At 36.5% G+C, this 25,400-nt stretch overlaps 1 protein-coding gene across 17 annotated transcripts; it reads left to right on the top strand.

Annotated features, from left to right (window-relative positions):
- The first annotated feature begins 476 nt into the window (after nt 1-476).
- Nucleotides 477-25,269, top strand: LOC147388579 (protein ROOT HAIR DEFECTIVE 3 homolog 1-like). Of its 17 annotated transcripts, none has more exons than XR_015170461.1 (22): nt 483-766; nt 3,274-3,423; nt 4,528-4,594; nt 4,700-4,802; nt 5,314-5,384; nt 5,512-5,575; nt 6,061-6,126; nt 6,227-6,274; nt 6,353-6,415; nt 6,517-6,573; nt 7,213-7,371; nt 7,466-7,534; nt 7,621-7,712; nt 8,908-8,986; nt 9,943-10,108; nt 11,607-11,731; nt 12,821-13,180; nt 23,459-23,605; nt 24,557-24,661; nt 24,832-24,954; nt 25,043-25,139; nt 25,236-25,269. XR_015170461.1 is itself a non-coding variant. In XM_086417769.1 (21 exons), exons 1-20 carry the CDS (start codon nt 763-765, stop codon nt 24,937-24,939), a joined length of 2,103 nt encoding a protein of 700 aa, XP_086273895.1. In that variant the 5' UTR covers nt 483-762; the 3' UTR covers nt 24,940-24,954; nt 25,043-25,213. The 17 variants fall into 17 exon arrangements, 9 of the variants coding, with proteins under 9 accessions (XP_086273897.1, XP_086273900.1, XP_086273896.1 ...); XR_015170462.1 differs by having other exon boundaries at nt 25,043-25,134; nt 25,236-25,268; XR_015170460.1 differs by lacking the exons at nt 23,459-23,605; nt 24,557-24,661; nt 24,832-24,954; nt 25,043-25,139; nt 25,236-25,269 and adding exons at nt 13,610-13,756; nt 14,701-14,805; nt 14,977-15,109; nt 15,229-15,279; nt 15,382-16,586 and having other exon boundaries at nt 485-766.
- The last annotated feature ends 131 nt before the right edge of the window (nt 25,270-25,400 follow it).

Genomic DNA, 25,400 nt, shown 5'->3' with positions numbered 1-25,400 from the left:
TCATTATTATTATTATTATTTTTAAATAGAGATTTTTTAAAAAGAACATAGATCCTTTGCCTCAGGATACGTATAATCATAAATCTTTTTATTGTGTATCGTGAGGCAAATGATCTACAGTTTTGTGATTGGGGTGTGTGTGTCAGAGGGAGGTGTTATATTATCATGACTCTTTTTATAAACTTGATGATTTTTTGAAAAATTCGTGATTTAATCGATAATTATGAAAATGGTGATTTGTCACTTGTATGCTTCAAGGATCGTTCGATTTGCACTCACATTTATGTTTAGTGCACCCACTTTCTTCCATACCATCCCACCCCAAAATGTTCTTCAAATGGGTGCTGTGAGCATAAATGGTAGGTGTAAATATCCTGGCCCAAGAGGACCAAACAACGGACCAGGTTTGAAGTAGGACCCATAACAGAGCAGAAGTTATTGGTCTTTTTTACACGTCGAGAAGAAGAAGAAAGTTCGACGGTTGGTGGATCCCACATGTTTTGGTGCAATGGAAGCCAGTCGTTCTCTAACTCTCTCGTCATCTCCACTACAGTAGTCGTATATTTATACGGTCAACTACGGAGACCATTTTGTCCTTGATACGTTCGCCCTCACTCGTGAATAAAGAGCTGATGGCGTCTATTTTTGTCTCTCCTGGTCTTTCCTGCAAGTTGACCGTCAATTCGAAAGATTTTGGTGGTTCATCTGCTGAGCTCTTAATCTGTTCTCCTCCACATTGCCACATAGAAATCATCTTGTTCAATGGGTATGTTTTCGACTTCATCGTCTTTGATCTTCTTTGAAGTCTGTTCTCTAATCTCTGCACATATTTTTCTTTGATTTTTGATGTTTTTCTACTTCAAGATGCCTTTTTTTGTGTAATACGATGTTTTTAGGTGATTTTACAATCTGGGTTTGTTTAGTTTTTCTTAGTGTTCTAATGGGAAGTCTGTAATTTTTTACTTGGGTGGTTAGTGATAGAGCTATTGGAATTTAAGCCTAGAGAGTTAGTGTAAGTTTTAGTTTTAGTTTTTTTTTTTTTTTTTTTGAAAGAAGATGTAAAAAAGGGCAATTTTTATTGTTGGAGTAATACCCAGAGGAGAATTTTCCAAGGGTGATTAGAGGGGCTTGTGTATAAGATTGATTTGTTTCCTTTGGATTATAGTGGTTGTGTATTGAGGTGGGGTGGGGTGCCCTCAATTCATTGTAGTATTTGGAGACAAAGTGATCAATCAATTAAGCAAACTCTATTGCAGAGTTCAAATCTTGAGTAGCTGCATAGTGTACAGGAAACATTTAGGTAGTGAGAGAAACTAAGCAACATTTCTTTTCTTCTTCTTTCTATTATTGTTTCCCGAGTTCAGTTCAGTTGCTTTCTGAAAGCTGGAAAAATCTAGCTCTTTGGGGGAGAGAGCGGATTCTCTGGCACTTAGTTCCATTTGCGGTTTGTTAGGATCTGTGGAAGGAGAGGAAATAGTTGAGTGTTTGAAGGAAAAAGGCCATTCGGTATAGGAACTTTTTTTTTTTTTGATAAATATAAATTTTATAAATTAAAAGATAAAAGGAGGCTGAGGTAGCCCCCAAACACCAAGAAAAGCAAAACTACACAAGAAGGAGAAAGAAATAAAGAAACAAGCCCGCTAGGGACTATACATCGCAAATATTATCCCAATTAAAAACAAAGTCTTGGAAACACGCTCCCTCAAAATTTTTACTCAGCTTTGACCATAGGAAAAGCAAACCCAAGATCTCTAATATCACCGTGTGAGACGAGCTCTCCTTGCTATGAAATACCCTGTTGTTGCGTTCTCTCCAAAGACCCCAAGCAATTGCGAATGGTAGGATAGTCCAAAGAAGCCTCTTTCTAGAATCGAAGATATTTAAACTCCAACCCTCTAGAAGCGCCCAAAAAGATGAAGGAAAAACCCAATCCACCTGAAAACGGGATAAGAAGAACATCCAAATACCTCGAGTAAAAGGACAATGAATAAGTATGTGATTAATAGACTCCCCATCCCTAGAGCAAAGAAAGCAAAAATTTGGAGTAATCCACCCTCGATAGATCAAATTATCCAAGGTGAGGATTCTTCCCAACGAGGCAAGCCAAAGAAAGAAGGACACCTTTGAAGGAACAGGAACGGACCAAACAATGGGAGGATAGAAGGGAACCTCACCCGCCGGAACTTGTTGTTTCTATTTTGGGCTTTGCATTTTTTTGGTGCAAGCAATTTGAGGAGTTCAAGGGTTTGATCTTTGAGGATTTGTTATTTAAGTGGGATTCAGTGTGTTTTGTAATTTGTATCATAATTTCGCCATCTCAACCATTGTTTTATTTGTTGAGTTTAGTCCCACATCGGACCCACATTGCCTTGTCTCTCTCCTTATAAGTTCTTGGGCCTCTCCACTCATAGCCAATTGGGTTTGAGTTGGACCCCAAAATTTATCATTTTCCAATTAATAAATCTTGTATGTTTCATAAAAAATAAAAACAAAACAAAACAAAACAAAACAAAACAACATGTAGACTTCTCTTCAAAGAAATGGATTCCTCAAATATTTTGAGATTGCAGGCTATCTGAATAAGACCGCTGATGGGCTCCATAAGGTGGTAGAGAGAGCATCAATATTTGGCAAATATTGTTTGACAAGGTGAAAATAATGAATTATAGATTGGACTCATGGCTTAGTTGGTTGACCAATTGAAATGCAACTTTGAGGTCGTGGGTTTGAGCCCAGATTACCCATCAAAGAATTAACAATTAGGGTTGATTCTTGTGAAATATACTTTTAAAAATGGGGCTTGTTAGTCAGGGGCGGATTCACAGTGGTGGCACTTGCCCCCACAAAAAATTTGAAAGTCTATGGACTAGTGAGTTATTGCGACAGATTTTAGGGGCGGATAAAAAAATCTGCTACTATTGCCCCCACAAAAAATATTTCCACTCTTAGCTGCCCCCACAAATATTGTTTTTCACCCTTAGTTGGTCCCACAAAATTTTTTCTACTCTTGGTTGGCCCCACATGGGCAAATTCCTGGCTCTGCCCCTGTTGTTAGTAATGATTCACTTGAGATGAATTGGCTATTTGGCTTCTAGAAACAACATTGAAAGGTTGATAGCATTTTTAATGTGGAAGACATGGTACACTAGGAGGATTAACATGAAAGCTTTTTCTATTTTTTTAAAATATTTATTTGTTTGTATGAAGTCCTTATGTACTTCAAAAATTGTTAAATCTATCTGTAATATTGGATATAATTATTTCTCTTTGCAGAAGAGAGTGATGGCTGTTGCTCTACCCAACTCATTGATGAAAATGGTACATTTAATGTCACTGGACTTGACAAGTTTTCAAAGGAGGTGAAGCTGGGTGAGTATGGAATCTCCTACACGGTGGTATCCATCATGGGCCCACAAAGTAGTGGTATGCATTGCTACTACTTCTTTGAACTTCTCAAATTTGAGAGTATTTTAGTAATCAGCTACTAAAATTTTCTGTTAACTTCTATCGATCAAAAAAAAAATTTCTGTTAACTTTGTTGAATGCCTTTTGTCTGGTTATTAGTTGGGTGTGAAGGTGCCAACTTGCTAAGTTGGTTAAAGTCTGTGAGTGTTGATACCATGAACTGTATTCAATACCCGCCTTCACCTACTATTTATAACCACTAACTTGCTTGCTTATAAAAAAAGAAAAGAAAAAGAATTAGGGTGTTTCCTTTATGCTGTTATCCCTTAACATGTTTCTATTGCCAAATGTTGTCTCTTGTTTTTTCTTTTTGTATACTATTATTTGTTCCATCTTTTCAAACAACACCTTCACGTGGCCACCATGGTTCAAAATTTTGTTTTGCACGAAAAGTTTCGGTTTTTTCATATTCCGATATGAAACAGGTGTGAAACCGGAAATTTTCAAAGTTTCTATAATTTCTCTGGGAAATCAGATTGTTTGACTTCGAGGTAATCTTCTTCAGTTTTTTTTTCTTTTCCTGAAAAAGAAAACGAATGCTGGATTGCTGTTTTCGTGGAATGATACGGCCTTGACCTTGCTCTTCTCTGGAAAACTGGGTTATTTAGACAAAAAATGCCATATTATGGTAAATATTTGAGATACCCGGTGTTTTCAAACTGATGACATGCCCCTTGACCACAGTCTTCTGTAAAAGATTTTGTTTTAAAAAAGGTTAATCAATGTATCGAATGTTTCTTAATGTTTTGGTATTGTTTCAGTATCGTTTCGGTGTTTGAAAAAAAAATGAATTAAAATGAGATCTTAAACCGTGGTGGTCACTACCAGTCAATGATTTTGAAATACCTTGGCAGTTTAGTGTTTAATAAATCCAGTATTAATTAAATGCTTCTGTATGTTTTGGAATCCCTATTCACGTTACTTTGAAGTGCTTTCGGTGCACCATATTTGTGGTTTCTATTTATACCAAAATATTCCTTTATTAACATTTAGTTCCTGCATATTATTCGAAGTTAAATGTATCATAAAAGATTGGGTTCACATTTTCTATGATTTGCACAGGAAAGAGCACACTCTTAAACCATCTATTCAGGACCAACTTTAGAGAGATGGATGCTTTTAGGGGAAGGCAAGTTCTCATATTGTCACTTTTACAATTTTGTCATCCTTCATGATATTTGGTTATGCTCTAGCATTATAAAAATTAGACATGTTTTTTTTTTTTTTTTTTCAGGTGTCAAACTACTAAGGGCATTTGGTTGGCAAAATGTGCTGGTATTGAACCTTGCACACTTGTCATGGATTTGGAGGGTACCGACGGAAGAGAACGAGGAGACGTGTGTTTCCTAGTCTTCATGCATTTTCATTCTCTCGTCTTTGATGTTATTGTGCATTAGTTTCTTCACCATTTTTATTTTTATTTTTTATTATTGTATCTTCTTGGTACTTATATCTTTATAACTGGCTCAGTGTATACACTAGAAATCTTTTAAAACTTATCTTGTTTGTGTCCATTTGGCCATCTGAGATTTTTATGATCCACATTATCATTGAAGCCTTATCCCAAAGATTTGGCTTGCTAAACAAAGCACGATACTCGATTTATTTTTTCGGGTGAGCAAAATCTATATAATATTTGGAATTGTAAGGACTGTATCGACTTTGGATGGTTACTAAGGATTTAGTCATCAATTGGATTCATATAGTACGTGTTGGAAATTTTGACCAAATCATATAATGATGTTTTCAACATTCTGTTGGGATCCATTTTGCAGTATTGAACTAAAATTTGAATAAATGCACCTATACTTTTTTCTATTTATATTAAATTCTTGTATGATTTTTCAGGATGACACTGCATTTGAGAAACAAAGTGCCCTTTTTGCTCTCGCGATATCAGATATAGTCCTCATAAACATGTAAGCTCACTGGTTTACCTTAAGCAGGCTTCTTGTTCAATTGTCTAAATTGCTATTCTTCGATTTCAGGCTAGGTTTCATGTTATAGTATCCATGAGTAGAATCTCTGTAATTATTTGCCATTTAGGTGGTGTCATGATATTGGCCGTGAGAAGGCTGCAAATAGGCCTCTTTTAAAGACTTTGTTCCAGGTCTCTTTCTTTCTTTCTCTCTCTCTTTCTCTATATATATATATATATATATATATATATATATATATATATATATATGGTCAGGTTCGGCAGCCAACATTGGGAGCCAAAATTTGTCCTATATGGGTTAAAAGTTCCGGACTGGGCTGATTTTTTGTGAGGATGACCTCCTCACCATAGAGATCATCCTCACAAAAAATCAGCCCAATCTGAAATGTTTAACCCATATAGGACAAATTTTGGCTCCCTAATGTTCGTAGCTGAATGGGACCCATATATATATATATTTGTTTTTTTTTTTTTTTTTGAGGGGTTTGCTGGACTTGAACCAATGACCTCAAAGTTGCTTTGCAATGTGTCAAACTAAATGAGTTATGGGTCTATAAGCCCATTTATCTTTGGATATACCTTTTGTAAGAAATTATAAATCTGAAAAGCTTTAATTGTTCATGCTTTTGATGATATTTCTTAATTTCTGTAAACAGGTCATGATGCGTTTGTTTAGTCGTTGTAGAACAACTTTGCTGTTTGTCATACGTGATAAAACAATGGTGTGTTTCCCCAGATCCTATCCAATTTTGGGAGTTGTAGCTTAAGAAAATCTCTCTCTTTTTTTTTTATATTGCTGCTTACTTTGTGCATTCTCTATAGACGCCATTGGAAATTTTGGAACCTATTCTAAGGGAAGATATTGAGAAGGTATAGTGGGCTGGTGCTTCCTTCTGCAATGCATCTATCATAATGATGTTGTCTCTTTACGCACTATTTTGTGTGCAGATATGGGATACCGTTCCTAAACCAGAAGCCCACAAAGGAACCCCATTGAGGGAATTTTTTAATGTAAGATATCACGGGCTCACCCAATATAAGCTTTGCCGTGTCTTTCCGTTTTGCTACTATGAAATGTTTATATTATGTGTGACTGCTGTTTAAATGGTCAGGTTGAAGTCACTGCTCTTTCAAGTTATGAAGAAAAGGAAGAGCAATTTAAAGAACAGGTACACAAGATATATGAAAAGTCATCTAATAAAACTAATAATGGCATTATTGTATTTGTTATTATTAGTAATATTATTTTATTCATTTGTATATGTACCTTGGATTTTCATGTGCAAACATGGTTTCAAATCTTGGTTTGATGCTTGTCTTGTCTGTGGACGAACGAGTTGTCTCGGACGAGTCAACTTGCATTGGACAAGATAAACCATTTAACTCGGTTTATAATTATTTATTCATATATATATATATATATATATATATATATATATATATATATATATATATATATATATATATGAAAATAATAATAATTTTTTTAATAAAATAAGGTAGCTTAGAAGATGGTTTATTATAAAATCATATTTTATTTAGATAATAAATGTTTAAATCTAAAAAAGTTAATTATTTTCATTAAAATATACAAAATCCCGGTTGATTCGGATGAGTTTTACTGGCTCGGCTGAGATTTTCAAAATATAGTCCGAGTCAACTTGTTTGTCTCGCGAGATTCTGCATATGTGAGATGCCACATCTATTTGTCTCTTCATGGAAGACACCGATGATCTGTTTGTTAAATCACGCTATTAGAAATGGGATTCTGCATTGCTAATTTTTTTACATCATTAATGAAAATGAAGGTTGCTAGTCTAAGGCAAAGATTCTTACATTCTATTGCTCCTGGTGGACTTGCTGGTGACCGACAAGGTGTAGTTCCTGCTTCAGAGTTTTCATTTAGTGCACAACATATTTGGAAAATTATTAAGGAGAACAAGGACCTTGATCTTCCTGCCCACCAGGTAATGTTGTGAATTGTGATTAATCTCTCAATTGGAAACCAATAATCAAAGATGTAGACTTCATTTATCCATAACTTGTCATTCTTATTTATAGGTTATGGTTGCCACTGTACGTTGTGAAGAAATAGCCAATGAAAAGTTTACTTGTTTAACGAAGAGTGAGGTATTTAGTGTCCATTGTCCAATATTTTCAATATATTTGTGAAAAATAGATTATTGGTCTTCATATTTTCTTTGAAACTGTTACAGGACTGGTGTCTGCTGGAAGAGGCTGTGCAGTCTGCTCCAGTTTCGGGGTTTGGGAAGAAACTGAGCTTTATCCTCGAGACATGTCTATCAGGGTGATTATTTATTTATTTATTTTAATTTTGTGATTTAGCATCGGAAATAGATTTATTTGCACAATATCCATAATGCTGATCTTTACTGCACCTTATAATAATTTAGCTGTATTTACTTTTATAATTCCTTGCTTAAGGACTCAAAAAGTACCGGATCCCACCTAGGCAACAATGAAAATATATGTTGAATGCCTGATAGAATTGTTGGGCATATTGGAACAAGGTTCATGTCTAGCGGTCTGGTTGCTTCCTTTAAGCATCTAGAAAAATTGTTTATGACATATATGTAAATGATTCTCCAACTTAGTTTACTTGAGTTAAATTGTTACAATTAATTCGTCATACTTTTGTTCATTTATTTATGTAAGAGCTAATTGACAACTAAGGCTTCTTGTTTCTTTTGGGTGCCGAGTTCCGGTGATCTGGTTTCCCTTCCAATATGGTTAAAAACTTAATAGTGGTGCTGTGTTCGTTCACCAAATAGTTATCGTATTTATTAGTTAGTATTACCTTGTATTAGTTGTATATAAACTAGAGTTGGCCCCATGCCTATGGTGCAAGCATCCTCTTTTGGGGTTAAAGGGGTAAAAGAGAGAGTAAAGTTATACGGGTGGGGTATAATTGAAAAATGGGATAAAAGAGGAAAGATAGTAAAATTGGAGGGATATTATTGAAAAAGGGAAGGGGAAGGGGAGGAAAGACAATAAAGTTGAAGGGGGTGAAGAGGAAAGGCAATAAAGTGGGGTAGTGTGGACCCCACTCCATTGTAGTTGTAGGGGGACGTATATAACCCACAAAATTGTAGCTGGAGTGGGACCCACCGTTGTGTTATATATATAAATAAACTATTTATGTAATTATGTATTTTCTCAGTAGCCTAGTATGTGAGACTGAATTAAATTGATGATCTCATTGTTGAAGGCTTCTAGTTTGTTCTTTGCTTCTTGATTCTAGTGCAGAGAAAATGGACCTTTCTTCACAGCATGCCATGTTGTGAGCTCATGTAACTGTCATTGTAGTACAACTTTGGAATTTTTCTAATTTTTTTTTTTAACTTGTAACTAATATTTTAATTATCGAAAGAATCTCCTTGTTGGTTGCAATGTTTTGCAAGTTCATAAGAGTATCTCTTCTGAACGATATTGATATATCCATTGCGAATTTTTGAATTACTGAGTTTGTTCTTCTCTTGTAGGTATGATACAGAAGTTATTTACTTTGATGAAGGTGTCAGGACTGCAAAGCGCAATCAGTTGGAAGCGAAATTGCTGCAAGTAATTACCTTAAGAGCATTCTGTTCTTATAGAATTTATAAGTTTTGTTCCATGTTTTACTTTATGCATAACATAAACATTATTTTCGCCGGTTCACATAATCTGACGACTTTGGACGTAAACTCATAACAGAAATTCTCTCACATATTCAATTGAAAGAGCTATAGAAAATTTCTTGACCCAGCAGTGCATCGAGTGATCACCCATATATAAAAAATTGGGAAAAAAATTAAAATATATTATTACTTAACAGAATATTGAATAAAATTACAAAATTTCATATTAAAATATAATATAAATTTGTAATTTTCAAAGCTTTGTGAATAAGTCAGGATAAAATGGCCGATTGAAAGAATAGTGAATTAATCGTAACTTTTAAAAAAAATCAGAGAATTTGTCATTATTGTATTAGCTAGTAATGTAGGTTCATAACCTGGCATGAGGCCTTTTTTATTGTCCAATTATGATGATAATGTTAGTCTGTCGTAGGATGCTAAAATCATGTTGTTTCCTAGCAATTTTTTGAGAGATTCTATTTCCACACCAACCTTTTCTAATGCCACCCCAATTCATATGTAAATCACCAAAGAATTAGCACATCTTGGGGTGGCATTAGCAAAAATTGGTGTGGCAATAGAGGCTTTCTTTTTAATTGGTTAAATGTATGTATCTACTAAATAACATTTTCCAAAACTTGCTGTTTGACTTAGAATCTGGTTGAATTAAATCAGTTTGGCCAGATTTTGGGTAATAATCCAACACACTGATCTATATAAAGATATGTAATGGTGAGTTTTCTTCCTAACTGGGCTGATTTGATTTGTAACCAAATATCTGTTCCAAGTTTGAGTATGAGTTTATAAACTTTGAGTAATATAATTGCAAAGGTTGATTAATAATAAGTCTTACACTCTTTTTTCTCTTCTGATTGCATGTGTTTTGATGTTTTTTTAAAGTTAGTCCAACCAGCTTATCAGTCCATTTTGTCACAACTGCGGTCTCGAACTCTGGATAATTTCAAGGAAGCATTTGATAAGGCTCTAAATGGAGGGGAGGGATTCTCTATGGCTACTAATGATTGCAGGCTATGTTTTATGTCAGTATTTGATGAAGGATGTGCCGGTATAACACAAAACACCATACTTCCATTCTATTTGGTATTTATGTATACACATAATATCATGGTTTTGTCACAAGGTTCATGTTTTCTTCTTCTTGCTTTTCAAGCTCCTCTCTTACTTCAAACAAGATCTTCGTTTCTCAAGCTTAAATTTTGTCTAAATTCCTACTGACTTGATCGTTGGAGTATTTTCACGGGAGGCCACTGGAGAATCCAAGGGAGGGAAAGTCACTTGATTGTTGATCTCTTGAGATCCAGATTGTTACCCACATAGTTATAACTATTTTTATTGTTAGGTTTAATTGTGAAGACACGGTTTTGATTCCATGTTTGTGGTATTACCACATAACCTTTACCACCTCATCATGGTGAGGTGAGGTGGTTACTATTACTATTTCCACCACCAATATTGACGGGGCACATGCGACGATCCTGATACTCAAGTACTAGAATTTCCCTTTTAGGAAATTATAAAACTGGTAGCCTCTTGATTTACCTTTTTGCATGTCGGGAAGCTTCCGTGGGGTCAAGGTCTAAGGGATTAGTCCATATCCCGAAAGGGAATATCCTACATTATAAAAAAAAATAAAAATCATAAATCTAATTTATTTCACTTCTCATTGTTCTTCATAATAAATCAAATTGCATAGGATTTGTAAATAGATTTTATTGCTAGACATCTACAGTTAATGTTGGGATGATCTTGGTAAGAAATTTCTAATGTTGGGATGATCTAAAAATTGTTTCTTAGATGTTAATTTTGTTTCAAACATACAAAATATAAGAGTCTGGACATTCTTTTTTTCTTGACAGATTTCTTTCGTAAGGGGTTTGGAAGAGGATGGATCTAGGTTGGAGAGTTGGGAGTCATGATGATGTTGTGGTTGAATAATTATTGACATCAAAATGTCAAAAGTGACCCTAGTGTAATTTGTGTGGCCAAAAGTATCTGTTTCTCTAATAAAGCTTATTATTAGTTTTTTTTATTATTATTTGCGAATAAAATGTGAAGGTTGAATTTTTCATTAACCAAATAAAACAACTGCGATTAAACATTACAATGCTTACATGAAGCTCTCTAATGAGAGAACATAGATTAATGATTACTTCATTTTTTTATGCATGAATCACGAACCTGGATTTCATCCCTGAATGATTTTCTATCCATTTGATCAAATTATGATGGAGATGGGACATACAGAGATGGAGATTATAACAAAAAAGAAAGTAGGGTAACATGGAAGTCTGATTTTGATACATTTCTATTTCTTTGTCCACAATGTAAAATTGATTAATGGGGCTGGAAAAGTGAACGAAAATATCCATAGTTTCAAATGGCCCCTAAAAGTCACTTATATATATATATATATATATATATATATAATTATTTTTATTTATTTATTTTTGGGGGGGATAAGAAAGTGAATTCCCCTCTGACCCCTTGGGCTGCAATTTTTTACCTTACAATTCTGTAGTGTACTGATCTTATTGAGGTTACAGATGCGCAAATCGAACAAGCAAACTGGGGCACATCCAAAGTTCGGGATAAGCTTCAGCGTGATATACTTGCACATATTGATTCAGTCCGTACCGCCAAACTGTCCGAACTTCTCTCCTTATATGAGGTATGGGAAAATGGAATCCAGTCTCCTCTAGCTGGTAACATTTTTTCACGAGTTTTCGAGTTGTAGATATTTATTTGTACTGGGTTGAAGTAATATTTACGTGCAGATTGTATTTGTTACTTGCATATTAAATCTGAGAACTGCTATTGGCTCCCCAACTTTTACTTATCACACCCCAATTAAAAATTAAAAAAAAAAAATCAAGTGAATGGTTGAGAATAAGTAAAAGTTGGGGTGCCACTAGAAGCTCTCTTGTTTTTTTTTTTTTCCGTGTGTGCTAGATTTCTATTTTTTGGGTTTAGGATTTTATATGAGCCTAGTCATAATCGTAAACAACTACTGAAATTGTTTGAATGAATGTTATAATGTTGAGATTATAATTGGAGCCAAACCTTGGTAAGGTTTGAAGAGTGTGATCAATCTTTAATTGGTGAGTGATAAATAGTTTTAAAAATAGGGGTGTGTTAAGTAAAAGTTGAAGTGCCAATAGGAGCTTTCTTAAATTTTCATTATGAACACTAGAGTTTTAACTTGGTTTGGTTTGAGGCTAAATTAGAACTGAACTGACATAAGTCGGTTTCACTAAATAAGAACCAAAACCTAACCAATATGCCATTGGAGCCAAACTGAATTAAGGTCGGTTTGGTTCGGTTCTATGGGTTGCTAAATTCTATAAATTGAAAGTTAAATTTTTTTTTTTAATGAAAAAACAAACGTGTAATAAACATAAAATATTTCATATGATAAATTATTAATTTATTGATAAAAAGTAATTAATTAATCCATAAAAAATCATTAATCTATGTCCTATCCTAACTCCTAAAATATTTCCTAATTATATATATATACATTTATTACATGAGGGTTCGGTTCTCGGTTTGGTTCAGTCCTATACAAGCTTGATCCGAGAACCGAACCAAATTGATCGGTTCTCCATTTTCTCAATTTGGAACCGAACCACAAATTGTTTGAAACCGAACCAAACCACCCCAAAGTTGTCAGTTTGGTTTGTTTCTCGGCTTGAACCGGACTAAGTTGCACCCCCAATGAACGCTGAATCAATGGAGATTATCTTTGATATGTGTGCAGGGAAAGCTGGGTGAGGCACTATCAGAACCTGTGGGATCTCTTCTAGATGAAGCTGGCAGTGACACCTGGCCATTCATAAGAAGCCTTCTTCAACGTGAAACAGAATCCGCCAAAACTGACCTCTCTTGTGCACTCGTTGGTTTTGAAATTAACGAAAAAACCATGGATGAAATGGTTGGAAGACTAGAGGGCCATGGAAGAAGTGTGGTAGAAGTGAAGGCAAGAAAAGAAGCTAGTTTGGTCCTGATCCGTATGAAGGGCAGGTTTTCAACATTGTTTAACCATGATTCTGACTTAATGCCAAGGGTTTGGACCGGAAAGGAAAATATCCGGAAAATCACAAAAGCTGCTCGGTCTGCAGTATGTCACAACTTATCATTTCAGTTGTTGAATCTTAAATTTTGAGAGCTGCTATTGGCACCCCAACTTTTACTTATTACACCCCAATTTCTTAAATTACTTATCACACCGCAATTAAAGATTAAGATTAAGGCACACTCTTCAAACATTACAAAGGTTTGTTTCAAATTATATTCTCAACATTACAAAACATTATAACGCTCGTACAAACAATTTTAGTAGACCCAAAAATAGAAATCTTGCAAAAAACAAGAAAAAAGAGAGCTTCTATTGGCTCCCCAACTTTTACTTTTTCTCAACCATTCAGTTACTTTCTTTATTTTTAATTGGGGTGTAATAAGTAAAAGTTGGGGTGTCAATGGATGCTCTCTACATTTTTCTCTATTGACACATGGAGTACTGAAGATCCTACTAATTCTTGCGTTTCAGTCCTTGGAGTTGCTCTCTGTTATGGCCGCTATCCGGTTGGACGACAATGCTGACAATATAGAGAATACTCTGTCACTTGCTCTATTAGGTTCTGCTAATAATGGTGTTACTACATCCGACCCACTGGCCTCAACTACCTGGGAAGAGGTGTGACCATCTGTTGCTGTTGAAATTCGTTCTTGCTGCGCTTTGATAGTATGATTGAATCCTGGCACTCTTTAGTTGTATATATATATATATATTTTTTTTTTTGGGGGGGGGGGGCCCGCTAGAAACTTCTCTTATGATCCAAAACAGCTAAAGAAGCATCATTTGCACCTGGTTCTAACTCGATGCCTAGGAAGTTTTTCCGAAGTGCAATATTGAAGTTGGGAAAGGGATACTCCATTCCTTGGAGCAAAAAGAAATTTTATAAAATTCTGGAAATCTTTATGGGTCTTCTTGTCCTTGATTACCTCAGTTATGATGTAGCACGGACGGGACCAAAATTATTTGGGATTAAGAGCCGAGGACAATTTGGGCTTGGACCAAGCATTTAATTATCTAGTGTTTTAGTCAGTCTTAGGTGTCTGTTCCCTTCTCAAGAAAGTGTAGGAAAATTTCATTATCTTGGGTTTGGTGTTACTGGTTGGAATTTGTGAAAAATCTATATAAGGAGGAGCTTAGGGTGTGGGGGAGAGTCCGATCCATTAGAAATTTTCTGAATTTTGTTTTGAACTCAAGATTGTAGCTTGTATTATCAGACTTATGGTCCTTTGTACCATCCTCTTTGGATGAAGATTTGATCTTATAGTTTTTTTAATTTGTCTTTAGTTTTGTTCTCCGATCTCCAATCGCATCAAGTTTGTTATTAGCTTCTTTGATTTCCCGAGTCATTACTTGAAGCATACTTTTTATACATCCTTAATCTTGTAGTGTATGAGTAGATAAATCAACTTAAATCTGTAGTAACTACTATGTATTCGTTTTAGCTTCAAACATGTTTATTGTGTCAGCATGTGTTCGTGATCTATAACAGAGGAAATCATATAATATGCTTGAGATATGGTGGCATGCATTCATTTAGGTTTATAACTAATGTTATCTTCCAGGTTCCCTCAACTAAAACTTTGATTACACCTGTCCAATGCAAATCTTTGTGGAAGCAATTCATGGTGGAGACGGAGTACACTATTACTCAAGCCATCGCTGCTCAGGCACGCTCTCGAACATACTATGATTTGAACATTATTATTTTGAAAGATATAAACTACATTCATAATAAATAGAGTAATGGTTTGGGTGATCATCAATATGAAAAAAGTACAAAAATTATTGTTGTGAATGATGTCTGATTGAATTTCATTTCTCCTTTTTTGACATTTCAGGAAGCCAATAAGCGTAATAAGCGTCAGAAAAACCAGTTACCACCTCCATGGGCAATTGTTGCCTTGATTGTCTTGGCACTCAATTGTTTACGTGATTGCTTTGATTGATCACCGTTTAGCAATGTAATTGAGTGTAGGTTGGTTCATAAGCTTTCAAGATCTGCCTTCCTCATACCCATTGTTCGTCTACTTTGGCGATTTTACTTGACAAGAATCTTTAATATCTTGGTGTCATATTTGTTGCGTTTCTAGTGGTCAAAGCTCTGTGGATCCACTTAGACATCTCGCGCAAATTATGCAATGGTGTGCCGTGAGTGTAAATCATCACCATTTATTAAGCTAAAATATTTTTTTTTTCTTCAAGAATTTATGCTGGCCTCATTCTTGATCTGTGTCCACATGCAGCTTCCAGCCAGGGATTCTCTCCATGTCTACCGAGTTCATTCCATCTGTGATGAACACTAGCGAGAGGAAGGCCAAAAGCCCGTGGCAGCTGGCCCGCCAAGTGCAGGGAATGGTCTACACATTCACAGTCATTTGACATCAAGTGCATCTTCTGATATAATATATTTGGAAAATGGGTTGCGAACTTGACAACAAACCCAAGTTAAAATTGAAATGATATGAATCTAAACCAAATAATGTACTAGTGCAAGAGGGTTTTTTATCGTATTTCCTTTAGAACCTTTTTACGTTTCGAAATTGGAGTCACCTCATATATGATTTCGATTTTTATTATAGGAAACTAGAACTATTGTATATAGTAGGTTTTGATTCTTGGTATGGGACCTTTTGACACCCCTTAGTGTTGATGGAAGTAGACATTTGTACCAGTTTCCAACTTTTCATTGTAGAGTGGACAGCATGTCATTTATTTGGAATAGTATCAGTTAAAAAATTATTTCTGATTGGCATGATTCTAAAATACAATTTGGATAAATATTTTAATTTAATCAATAGTACAACATCTTCTGAAATTACAGTTTGATTCATTTGTTAAACCCTTATCGACCCAGACAACGAGCTTTTATGGGTCAGCCCTCCCTTATCTCAAACGAACTACAATGCAACGGTAATCCACACAAAATCTGCTCTCCCAATCAAAAGCAGCTACAAGTCGAAATGTTGATACAGTCGACCCACGGATTGATTTCAAACAAGACGATGGATGTTGTTGTCTTAGAACTAGATCACCTCACGTGGAACGTTTATTGAAGTTCACTGGAACCTGCTTGACAACTATGACAAACTTTGCTTCTTTAATAGATTCGAGTGATCCCAAGAGCCATTATTGAAGAACTATACATGCCATAATGACCCAACCCTTCCGGACCTTGAATATATCCTTATTTCATATTGATCCATGTTGGTCTTAAGTTGCTCAAATGTGAACTTCAAACCCGCATGCAGTTCTTCCATGCTAGCTGTTGGTGCCTCGAGACAGACCTCTTACTCTCTGCCAGAACCGTCTACTCCTCTCTGTTCTCGTCGGTCCCAGACTTAAGTTCCTCCTAAGAGACCCTGAACTCTGTTGCCCAAATCTTAACGATGAACTAAATATTTCCGACGCAGAAAATGCCCTACCAGTTTCGAGACCAGAATCATAGTTTGGGTAATGGGCACTCGAAGGTTCATCAAGCTGACCCGAACACGTACTACTCCTAACATCAATATCGATGATAGACGAGTCCTCTTGACCACAACTTTCCAAACCTGCTTCTTTTGTATCGTCACACTCGCTACAAACAAGCTTTAAGGCTTGTACAACCTCACCCATAAAGGGTCGGTGTGAGACTTCTGGCTGCACACACATTGAAGCTATAGCTGCCACCTTGGCCACACTATCAAAGGGAAAATTAGATCCTAGAGATGGGTCGATGATCATCTCTAACCCATCCTTACTTGTGAGTTGTGGACGAGCCCAAGCAACCAAGTTCTCTTGCCCTGGTGGCTGTGACATGTCGATGGGTTTTCTTCCTGTTAGTAGCTCGAGAAGGACTACCCCATAGCTGTAAACGTCACTCTTTATGAGAAGATGCCCTGTCATTGCGTATTCTGGCGCTACGTAACTGAGAAACAAGAATTATTAGAACAATATAAAAGCACCCATATAACACATAACAATCCTATGTCACCTGGACGCCGATATGGGTCGTAGGGGTGGCAATCTTAACACAACTCGAAAGCGACACGATTATTAAACAGGTCAGGGATATCAACTGACTTAACCCGTTTAGTTATTGTGTCATTAATGTGTCGTTTTAAATCATGAAACATAGGAGGTATCTCAAATATCAACAATTATTTAAGGGCTTTTAAAATTGCCCATACAGCACATAACGAGCCAATGTCACCTGGATGCCGATCTGGGTATTGACCTGGGCAACGAATTTACTTGCTTAACCCATAACTTGTCATTCTTATTTATAGTTTTTTTTTTTTTTTTTTTTTTTGAAAGGTCAACAGGGTTAAGGCAGACCCAGACCAACTACAACCTTAAGAACGGAAAACCCCTACGATCCTTATCAATGATAGAACCGAGGTTACAAGGGAGAACTCCACTATCTATTTCAGAACAATCCATAGAGTCTTGGGAGGAAGCAAGATAATCCGCTGCTTGGTTAGCTTCCCTGAAAACATGGAAGAAGGAGTACCTGTGGAAACTAGGAAGGAGCCTTCTAATGGCAATGACCAAGTGTATAACACTCCATGGAATACTCCATCGGTTGTTAAGAATATTGACAGCCAATAATGAGTCTGCTTGAACCCGAATGTTGAGGCAACCTTTTGCGATACACAACTTGAGCCCTTCAAGAATAGCTTGTATTTCGTGATAAATGATTGAGACTGGGTTCACTCGGCGAGCAATAGTAGCAATTATCATACCTTCATGGTCTTGAATGATAGCTCTAAGACCACCTCGAGATTCTGAGTATGAGCCATCAGTGTTGAGTGCCCACGTGCCAATGTCTGGTTTTGGCCATGAGCAATAAACTCTCCTCGGCTGAGAGAAGGTCGCATTAAATTCCCAGGCTTGAAGGAAGTGCCTATTGTAGTCTGTATCCTCAATCTCTATCAAGGAGTCTTCAAACTTTAACCGAATTTCTTCTTGGATCATAGAGACAATAGTGTTGTGACTATTGAATTTGTTATGAAATATCCTGTTGCACCTCTCTCTCCACAAATGATAGATGAAGGCACAGAAGATAACTCTTTTGATATCTTGAATGGTTGAGTTGCCCTTGAATTTAGATGCGGCCCACATCACCTCTTCTTCCCAATTGCCCGAGGTACGATTGTGCATACATCTCTTAAGGATTTCATTCCATAGTTGCCTAGAATAGGAGCAGTCATAAAATAAGTGGTTCGTGTCTTCTTCATGGTTGCCACAGAGTTTGCAAGAAGCCTCAACTCTTAACCCCCAATCTTTAAGTTTTCTCAATGTTTTTAGCCTTCCTTTAAGCGCAAGCCATGCTATGAAGCTATGTCTTGGAATTCTAACTTTGCTCCAAACAAGATGGGCCCAAATGGGCGAGATAGAGTGAGTCATGTAGTTTTTAACAGCTGAATTAATCGAGAAAGTGCCATTGGACTTTCCTTTCCAAACTACAATATCTTCTATGCCATGATGGATGGGAACTTCATTAAGATAATGGGCGATCTCTTGGAATGAAGCTTCTCTACCTGCTGGAATTCTCCAATTGCCATTCCTAATGATGGCAGAGACTTTCGCATGAGGACCAACTCTGGAGTCGTTTTCAAAATCAGCCAAGTACTCGACTTTTAGAATGCCTAAGGGGTGCCAAGGGTCCTCCCATAGCTTAGTATCATGGCCATTGCCTATGAGGTGAGAGATTAGAGGGCCAGCTTTCTCCCTCGCTTTGAGAATTTTCCTCCAACTCCAAGAAGCCTCTCTTGGCATATTGAAGGTCCAAAAGTTCTTGCCCTTTAGAAGGTGTGTTCTTACCCATCTGAGCCATAAGGAGTCTTTGTTGGCTGCTATCATCCAGGCATACTTGGTTATGGCAGCATGGTTCCAATCCGTTATGCTAATGATACCTAACCCACCCTCGAGATACGGCTTGCAGATCTCTTTCCAACTGACTGCGCTATTTGATTTCTGCTTGTCAGGCCCAGACCATAGGAACCGAGCACAAATCCTTTCCAACTCCTTCACAGCCTTGGATGGAAGAATAAAGCAGTTGCACCAGTAGACTTTGATGCTAAGGAGCACCGATTTGACAAGCTCTAACCTGCCAGCATATGAGAGAAATCTCCCCTTCCAAGAAGAGATCCTCTTGGTCATTTGTTCTACAAGGGGTTGACAGTGCCTAGGCGAGAGCCTAGTTGAAAGCAAGGGGAGTCCCAAGTATTTAACTGGAAGCTTACCTTTCCGAACTCCTAAAATGGTGGCAATCTCATCTTCCAATCCTCTATCTCTTCCGGCCAGAAAGATTGAGCTCTTGTTGTGGTTCACTTCCAAACCAGTGAGGTCCTTGAACTGATTTAGCACATCAAGAATGGCTCTAGCACTTTTACGGTTGGCTTTGGAGAATATGAGAAGATCATCCGCAAAACACAAATGGGTTATGTTGTGCTTATTACATCTCGGGTGGTAATCCAACAGCCCTGCCTGAACTTTCTTTTGGAACAAGGGGTTGAGAGTTTCCATGATGAGTACAAAGAGGTACGGTGATAGCGGATCCCCTTGCCTAAGTCCTCTTTTCCCTTCGAACCACCCAACAAATGAGCCAATGAAAGAGATTGTGTAAGAAACAGTAGTCACACACTTGAGGACCCAATCGATGTATCTCTGTGGGAACTTGAAAGCCGAGAGGCAAGCATGGACAGCTCCCCAGTCCACAGTGTCGTATGCTTTCATAAGATCTACTTTGAAGAAATAGCCAATGAAAAGTTTGCTTGTTTAACGAAGAGTGAGGTATTTAGTGTCCATTGTCCAATATTTTCAATATATTTGTGAAAAATAGATTATTGGTCTTCATATTTTCCTTGAAACTGTTACAGGACTGGTGTCTGCTGGAAGAGGCTGTGCAGTCTGCTCCAGTTTCGGGGTTTGGGAAGAAACTGAGCTTTATCCTCGAGACATGTCTATCAGGGTGATTATTTATTTATTTATTTTAATTTTGTGATTTAGCATCGGAAATAGATTTATTTGCACAATATCCATAATGCTGATCTTTACTGCACCTTATAATAATTTAGCTGTATTTACTTTTATAATTCCTTGCTTAAGGACTCAAAAAGTACCGGATCCCACCTAGGCAACAATGAAAATATATGTTGAATGCCTTATAGAATTGTTGGGCATATTGGAACAAGGTTCATGTCTAGCGGTCTGGTTGCTTCCTTTAAGCATCTAGAAAAACTGTTTATGACATATATGTAAATGATTCTCCAACTTAGTTTACTCGAGTTAAATTGTTACAATTAATTCGTCATACTTTTGTTCATTTATTTATGTAAGAGCTAATTGACAACTAAGGCTTCTTGTTTCTTTTGGGTGCCGAGTTCCGGTGATCTGGTGCTGTGTTCGTTCACCAAATAGTTGTCGTATTTATTAGTTAGCATTACCTTCTATTAGTTGTATATAAACTAGAGTTGGCCCCATGCCTATGGCGCAAGCATCATCTTTTGGGGTTAAAGGGTAAAAGAGAGAGTAAAGTTAGAGGGGTGGGGTGTTATTGAAAAATGGGATAAAAGAGGAAAGATAGTAAAATTGGAGGGATATTATTGAAAGAGGGAAGAGGGAAGGGGGAGGGGAGGAAAGACAATAAAGTTGAAGGGGGTGAAGAGGAAAGGCAATAAAGTGGGGTAGTGTAGACCCCACTCCATTGTAGTTGTAGGGGGGCATTAATAACCCACAAAATTGTAACTCGAATGGGACCCACCGTTGTGTTATATATATAAATAAACTATTTATGTAATTATGTATTTTCTCAGTAACCTGGTATGTGAGACTTAATTAAATTGATGATCTCATTGTTGAAGGCTTCTAGTTTGTTCTTTGCTTATTGATTCTAGTGCAGAGAAAATGGACCTTTCTTCACAGCATGCCATGTTGTGAGCTCATGTAACTGAGTCATTGTAGTACAACTTTGGAATTTTTATAATTTTTTTTTTAAATTTGTAACTAATATTTTAATTATCGAAACATGTTTTGCAAGTTCATAAGAGTATCTCTTCTGAACGATATTGATATATCCATTGCGAATTTTTGAATTACTGAGTTTGTTCTTCTCTTGCAGGTATGATACGGCAGTTATTTACTTTGATGAAGGTGTCAGGACTGCAAATCGCAATCAGTTAGAAGCGAAATTGCTGCAAGTAATTGCCTTAAGAGCATTTTGTTCTTATAGAATTTATAAGTGAATTCCCCTCTGACCCCTTGGACTGCAATTTTTTACCTTACAATTCTGTAGTGTACTGATCTTATTGAGGTTACAGATGCGCAAATCGAACAAGCAAACTGGGGCCCATCCAAAGTTCGGGATAAGCTTCAGCGTGATATACTTGCACATATTGATTCAGTCCGTACCGCCAAACTGTCCGAATTTCTCTCCTTATATGAGGTATGGGAAAATGGAATCCAGTCTCCTCTAGCTGGTAACATTTTTTCACGAGTTTTCGAGTTGTAGATATTTATTTGTACTGGGTTGAAGTAATATTTACGTGCAGATTGTATTTGTTACTTGCATATTAAATCTGAGAACTGCTATTAGCTCTCCAACTTTTACTTATCACACCCCAATTAAAAATTAAAAAAAAAAAAATCAAGTGAATGGTTGAGAATAAGAAAAAGTTGGGGTGCCACTAGAAGCTCTGTTGCTTTTTTTTTTTTTTTCCGTGTGTGCTAGATTTCTATTTTTTGGGTTTAGGATTTTATATGAGCCTAGTCATAATCGTAAACAACTAAAGAAATTGTTTGAATGAATGTTATAATGTTGAGATTATAATTAGAGCCAAACCTTGGTAAGGTTTGAAGAGTGTGATCAATCTTTAATTGGTGAGTGATAAATAATTTTAAAAATAGGGGAGTGTTAAGCAAAAGTTGGAGTGCCAATAGGAGCTTTCTTAAATTTTCATTATGAACACTAGAGTTTTAACTTGGTTTGGTTTGAGGCTAAATTGGAACTGAACCGACATAAGTTGGTTTCACTAAATAAGAACCAAAACCTAACCAATATGCCATTGGAGCCAAACTAAACTAAAGGTCGGTTTGGTTCGGTTCTATGGGTTGCTAAATTCTATATATTGAAAGTTAAATTTTTTTTTTTTTTAATGAAAAAACAAACTTGTAATAAACATAAAATATTTCATACGATAAATCATTAATTTATTGATAAAAAGTAATTAATTAATCCATAAAAAATCATTAATCTATGTCCCATCCTAACTCCTAAAATAATTCATAATTATATATATACATTTATTACATGAGGGTTCTTGGTTTGGTTCAGTTCTATACAAGCTTGATCCGATAACCGAACCAAATTGATTGGTTCTCCATTTTCTTAATTTGGAACCGAACCACAAATTGTTTGAAACCAAACCAAACCACCCCAAAGCTGTCGGTTTGGTTTGTTTCTCGGTTTGAACAGGACCAAGTTGCACCCCCAATGAACGCTGAATCAATGGAGATTATCTTTGTTATGTGTGCAGGGAAAGCTGGACGAGGCACTATCAGAACCGGTGGGATCTCTTCTAGATAAAGCTGACAGTGACACCTGGCCATTCATAAGAAACCTTCTTCGACGTGAAACAGATTCCGCCATCACTGGCCTCTCTTGTGCACTCGTTGATTTTGACATTAACAAGGATGAAATGGTAGGAAGACTAGAGGGCCATGGAAGAAGTGTGGTAGAAGTGAAGGCAAGAAAAGAAGCTAGTTTGGTCCTGATCCGTATGAAGGGCAGGTTTTCAACATTGTTTACCCATGATTCTGACTTAATGCCAAGGGTTTGGACGGGAAAGGAAAATATCCAGAAAATCACAAAAGCTGCTCGGTCTGCAGTATGTCACAACTTATCATTTCAGTTGTTGAATCTTAAAGTTTGAGAGCTGTTATTGGAACCCAACTTTTTCTTATTACACCCCAAATTCTTAAATTATTTATCACACCGCAATTAAAGATTAAGATTAAAACACACTCTTCAAACATTACAAAGGTTTGGCTCAAATTATATTATCAACATTACAAAACATTATAACGCTTGTACAAATAATTTTAGTAGACCCAAAATAGAAATCTCGCAAAAAAGAACAAGAAAAAAGAGAGAGCTTCTATTGGCTCCCCAGTTTACTTTTTCTCAACCATTCAGTTACTTTCTTTATTTTTAATTGGGGTGTAATAAGTAAAAGTTGGGGTGTAATAAGTAAAAGTTGGGGTGTCAATAGATGCTCTCTACATTTTTCTCTATTGACCCATGGAGTACTGAAGATCCTACTAATTCTTGTGTTTCAGTCCTTGAAGTTGCTCTCTGTTATGGCTGCTATCCGGTTGGACGACAATGCTGACAATATAGAGAATACTCTCTCACTTGCTCTATTGGGTTCTGCTAATAATGGTGTTACTACATCCGATCCACTGGCCTCAACTACCTGGGAAGAGGTGTGACCATCTGTTTCTGTTGAAATTCGTTCTTGCTGCACTTTGATAGTATGGTTGAATCCTGCTGCTCTTTAGTTGTATAAATTTTATTAACAAATAATGGATGGGACCTTATATATATATATATTTTGGGGTGGGGGCTAGAAACTTCTCTTATGATCCAAAACAGCTAAAGAAGCATCATTTGCACCTGGTTCTAACTCGATGCCTAGGAAGTTTTTCCTAAGTGCAATATTGAAGTTGGGAAAGGGATACTCCATTCCTTGGAGCGAAAGGAAGTTTTATAAAATTCTAGAAATCTTTATGGGTCATCTTGTCCTTGATTACCTCAGTTATGATGTAGAGCGGAAGGGCCAAAATTATTTGGGCTTAAGAGCCGAGAACAATTTGGGCTTGGACCAAGCATTTAATTATCTAGTGTTTTAGTCAAAGTCTTAGGTGTCTGTTCCCTTTTCAAGAAAGTGTAGGAAAAATCCATTATCTTGGGTTTGGTGTTAATGGTGGGAATTTGCGAAAAATCTATATGAGGAGCTTAGGGTGTGGGGGAGAGTCCAATCCATTAGAAAATTTCTGAATTTTGTTTTGAACAGGTTGTATTATCAGACCTATGGTCCATTGTACCATCCTCTTTGGATGAAGATTTGATATTATAGTTATTTTAATTTGTCTTTTGTTTTGTTCTCTGATCTCCAATCGCATCAAGTTTGTTATTAGCTTCTTTGGTTTCCCGAGTCATTACTTGAACCATACTTTCTATACATCCGTAATCTTGTAGTATATGAGTAGATAAATCAACTTAAGTCTATAGCAACTACTATGTATTTGTTTTAGCCTCAAACATGTTTATTATGTCAGCATGTGTTCGTGGTCTATAACAGAGGAAATCATATAATATGCTTGAGATATGGTGGCGTGCATTCATTTAGGTTTATAACTTATGTTATCATCCAGGTTCCCTCAACTAAAACTTTGATTACACCTGTCCAATGCAAATCTTTGTGGAAGCAATTCATGGTGAAGACGGAGTACACTATTATTCAAGCCATTGCTGCTCAGGCACGCTCTCGAACATACTATGATTTGAACATTATTATTTTGAAAGATATAAACTACATTCATAATAAATGGAGTAATGGTTTAGGTGATCATCAATATGAAAAAGTACAAAAACTATTGTTTTGAATGATGTCTGATTGAATTTCATTTCTCTTTTTTTGACATTTCAGGAAGCCAACAAGCGTAATAAGCGTCAGAAAAACCAGTTACCACCTCCATGGGCAATTGTTGCCTTGATTGTCTTGGCACTCAATTGTTTACGTGATTGCTTTGATTGATCACCGATTAGCAATGTAATTGAGTGTAGGTTGGTTCATCAGCTTTGAAGATCTGCCTTCCTCATACCCATTGTTTGTCTACTTTGGCGATTTTACTTGATAGGAATCTTTAATATCTTGGTGTCATATTTGTTGCGTTTCTACTGGTCAAAGCTCCGTGGATCCACTTAGACATCTCGCGCAAATTATGCAATGGTGCCGTGAGTGTAAATCATCACCATTTATTAAGCTAAAATATATTTTTTTTTCTTCAAGAATTTATGCTGGCCTTATTCTTGATCTGTGCCCACTTGCAGCTTCCAGCCAGGGATTCTTTCCATGTCTATCAAGTTTGTTCCAACTGTGATGAACCTTCTCAAAAGACTAGCGAGAGGAAGGCCAAAAGCCCGTGGCAGCTGGCCCGCCAAGTGCAGGGAATGGTCTACACACTCATAGTCATTTGACATCAAGTGCATCTTCTG

The sequence above is a fragment of the Akebia trifoliata genome, chromosome 12 (genome assembly GCF_017979445.1).
Source record: "Akebia trifoliata isolate Shusen 1 chromosome 12, ASM1797944v1, whole genome shotgun sequence".
NCBI lineage: Eukaryota > Viridiplantae > Streptophyta > Magnoliopsida > Ranunculales > Lardizabalaceae > Akebia > Akebia trifoliata.
The sequence above is the reverse complement of the archived record's forward strand: the minus strand, read 5'-3'. Positions and strand labels throughout refer to the sequence as shown.

Bases quoted from the DNA above. Each gene is read 5' to 3' on its own strand.
- LOC147388579 (XM_086417769.1), top strand. The intron at 3,424-4,527 runs GTATGCATTGCT...TGATTTGCACAG, and splicing joins CATGGGCCCACAAAGTAGTG to GAAAGAGCACACTCTTAAAC. The intron at 4,595-4,699 runs GCAAGTTCTCAT...TTTTTTTTTCAG, and splicing joins ATGGATGCTTTTAGGGGAAG to GTGTCAAACTACTAAGGGCA.